This window comes from Apium graveolens, chromosome 3 (assembly GCF_009905375.1).
Source record: "Apium graveolens cultivar Ventura chromosome 3, ASM990537v1, whole genome shotgun sequence".
Lineage (NCBI taxonomy): Eukaryota > Viridiplantae > Streptophyta > Magnoliopsida > Apiales > Apiaceae > Apium > Apium graveolens.
The window spans coordinates 122,880,080-122,882,938 of record NC_133649.1 but is presented as its reverse complement, the minus strand read 5'-3'; the positions used below and the strand labels follow the sequence as shown (position 1 = coordinate 122,882,938).

The following is a 2,859-nucleotide window of genomic DNA, read 5'->3' as shown; positions in this document are numbered from 1 at the left end:
GTATGAAGTTCTTTCACAATTTTTTTATTATGTGGTGATACTAACATAAATATTTTTAGGTCCTTTGTTTTAGTGTACATTGGCTCACCTGCTTACGGTACATTCTACCCCTGCTATTTTTGTAGTACATGAATATACTACACTTAAGAATCATTGATGCCTGACGAACCAATGCATCTGAAACAAAATAGATTATCATAATACATGGAGTGGCAAATAATAAGGTTACTCATATCAACATACACAACGCGTTCTTTCTCCTGTCAGCTGGAGAAAACAAAAGAATTTAAAAAGAATGTGTAGTAAGCATAATATAGTTCTACTTCTATACACTGTTTAAGAGATATTAAGAAATTTCCATGATTTTGTTAACATGTCTCAGATGTGTAAATTCAGTAGACAAAAACGCAAACAATAGAATACAAGTTTTACACATTTCAAACAGCTCAGATTACTCTATTTTGATTAGATAGCACAATATGCAGTATAAAATTAGGTTTTCTTCAAATGTAATATATACTATAGAAAAGATACCAACTGCTTGCGGAAATGGAATGGAAAAAGGCTAAAAACATATGAAGGGGAAGAGAAGTATGGATAAGGTAGGTTGAAGGGTATAATGGATTGCAAAATTCTTGTTCACCTATATAGCCAGACAAGATGCCACTGTTCCTTGATAACTGGCAAGACTGTTATTGGGGCTTCCGTATAATCAATTACACCACTACAGATAACAACATTATATAATTAGTCAGAAGTACCAATTGTAAGTCAAATAATTTTAAGATTAGATGATAAGCTGTGATTTAACAATCTACTAGATATGTGTACCTGCAAGATTCCCATGTCTTTGGAGGAATAGTGACATGAGGGCATCCATCTCTTGTAATGAACGGGTACACCAACAAGCTCTTCTATTCTTTCCACGTAGTCACGTGCAGCCTTTGGCAGATCAGAGTAGTTTCTGATGGAAGAAATATCAGATTGCCAGCCAGGCATTTTTTCATATTCAACCTGAGGACAAAAGTATAAATAAACAATCAACAAAAATACAAGTCTTTCAGCATAGTGATACACCAGGAGCTGTAGCTTCAGCATGATAGACTATGCAAGTAGGATGGAACAAGTACAGCTTAGTCAGGCAAAATACAGTCATATCGGGCTTCATTACAAAAAAGAGATACACTATCAAGATGACTCATTCGGTTTGATATAGGAAATAATTAGTTTTGGTAACAGGGAATCCTTCATGAATATAAGGTATTGAAATGTAAAACAAGATGGATCAATCGGGCTGTATATTGCAAAGAGCTTTAAAGCAGTAAATTTTAATATGTTCAGTTGGAAAAATGGAAATAGATAGCACATAAGATGAATTTGTTACTTCATTTGATTAACATTTAAATCATAACACCTGACAAAAAAAATCATAATATGTATGTTACAGTTATTTGTCTTTCATGGATTTTTACAACTTGTTCCTTCTCACGTGTTTGCTCATTCCACTCACCTTCACAAATCTTTCATCATCTTTTCCCAATAATCTATCAGATCTACTACTATAGTCTCTTATCTCCCTCCCTTCTATTTTTTACTTTCCTTCAGACGTGATACTGTCAGTATCAATCTTAGAGTAGTAAGGCACATGCAATAGATAGTAAAGCATGTGACCAGTAGTAATCTATTGTTCCTTTAAATTGAGTTTCCTCGTCTATGTATGCATTACCAATCTGCAAATTAAGGTACTCCATGTCAGTTATCATTGTTCATGTTTTATACGTGCTACCATGAAATGATTTCTACAGGTTCCATTTCCATTTAGGCCATGAGATATATGCTCCTTCACTACTAAAACCCACCTGCAGACTGTAACTAAAATCACTACAGTTCTGGAATATAACAAGAAAAATAAAATCCACTAATCAGACCATAATATCAAAAACATCAAGCAAAATAACATCATTTCTTACATGCCTAAAATACTACATTCCAAATACAAAAATATAAAACCTCTACAATTCCGCAACATAGCTATAAAAATCATCAAACCAAATTAACCACCCGATAAATACCAAATCAAACATAACATCAGTCATCAAGCAAAATGGCTTCAGGATATTTAAGTAAAATGTGATTTCTTCTCAACACCGAGAATGATAGTATCACTACCTCTAACATCGACGGAGGCGTTACCTTTACGGACATCTTCGATAGCGTATTTCACTTGAAGTAGATGACCCTCCGGTGAGAACACGTTCATTGCTCTGTCATATCGAGCCATCTCTCCTTTATTAATTCTAACAAATCAAAGTAAAAAAACATAAAACTAAGTATGACATTAAACGGACCTAGATCGCAAAGAATTTCATATTTAGCTTTTGTGTGGTAGAAAGAATATCCAGAACTTGAAGCCACGTATCATGATTGATTTGCAATTCCTGTATAAAACAAATTCAAAATAATTAGTAACACCATACAGTACTTCAATTTGGATTTTTATTGTAAAAAATCCCCAATTCTAAAAACTAGGGTTTCGATTTAAAGGATTTTGATTAAAAAACTAGGGTTTCGATTTAAAAAACCAGGGTTTCGATTAATGCAAAGAAGACCAATTAATTTTACTTTATAATATGAAAACGAAAAGAGAAATAACCTAATTGAAAGAGAGAGAGAGCTGATGAGCGAAGAGAGTAGAGAAAGCTGAGAGAAAAAGAGAGCATAGCAGATGTGGTGAGAGGTGGTGAGTAGCAGTGAGTGAGTGATGAGAAGGGTGTGTTCTTGTCGGAGAGAGAGCTGTGAGAGAGAGCTGTGAGAGACAGAGAGAGCTGTGAGAGAGATGTGAGAGGGAGTGAGAATGAG

At 34.3% G+C, this 2,859-nt stretch overlaps 1 protein-coding gene across 2 annotated transcripts; it reads right to left on the bottom strand.

Moving 5' to 3' along the window:
• Positions 1–668: 668 nt before the first annotated feature.
• On the bottom strand, positions 669–2,828 carry LOC141710873 (adenylosuccinate synthetase, chloroplastic-like). Of its 2 annotated transcripts, none has more exons than XR_012571104.1 (5): positions 2,654–2,828; positions 2,349–2,438; positions 2,194–2,264; positions 832–1,014; positions 669–724 (listed from the first exon to the last, which is right to left on the bottom strand). XR_012571104.1 is itself a non-coding variant. In XM_074513379.1 (5 exons), the coding sequence occupies exons 3-5, from the start codon at positions 2,203–2,205 to the stop codon at positions 713–715; spliced, it is 231 nt and encodes a 76-aa protein (XP_074369480.1). In that variant the 5' UTR covers positions 2,206–2,264; positions 2,349–2,438; positions 2,654–2,828; the 3' UTR covers positions 669–712. The 2 variants fall into 2 exon arrangements, 1 of the variants encoding a protein (XP_074369480.1); XM_074513379.1 differs by having other exon boundaries at positions 2,170–2,264.
• Positions 2,829–2,859: the final 31 nt, after the last annotated feature.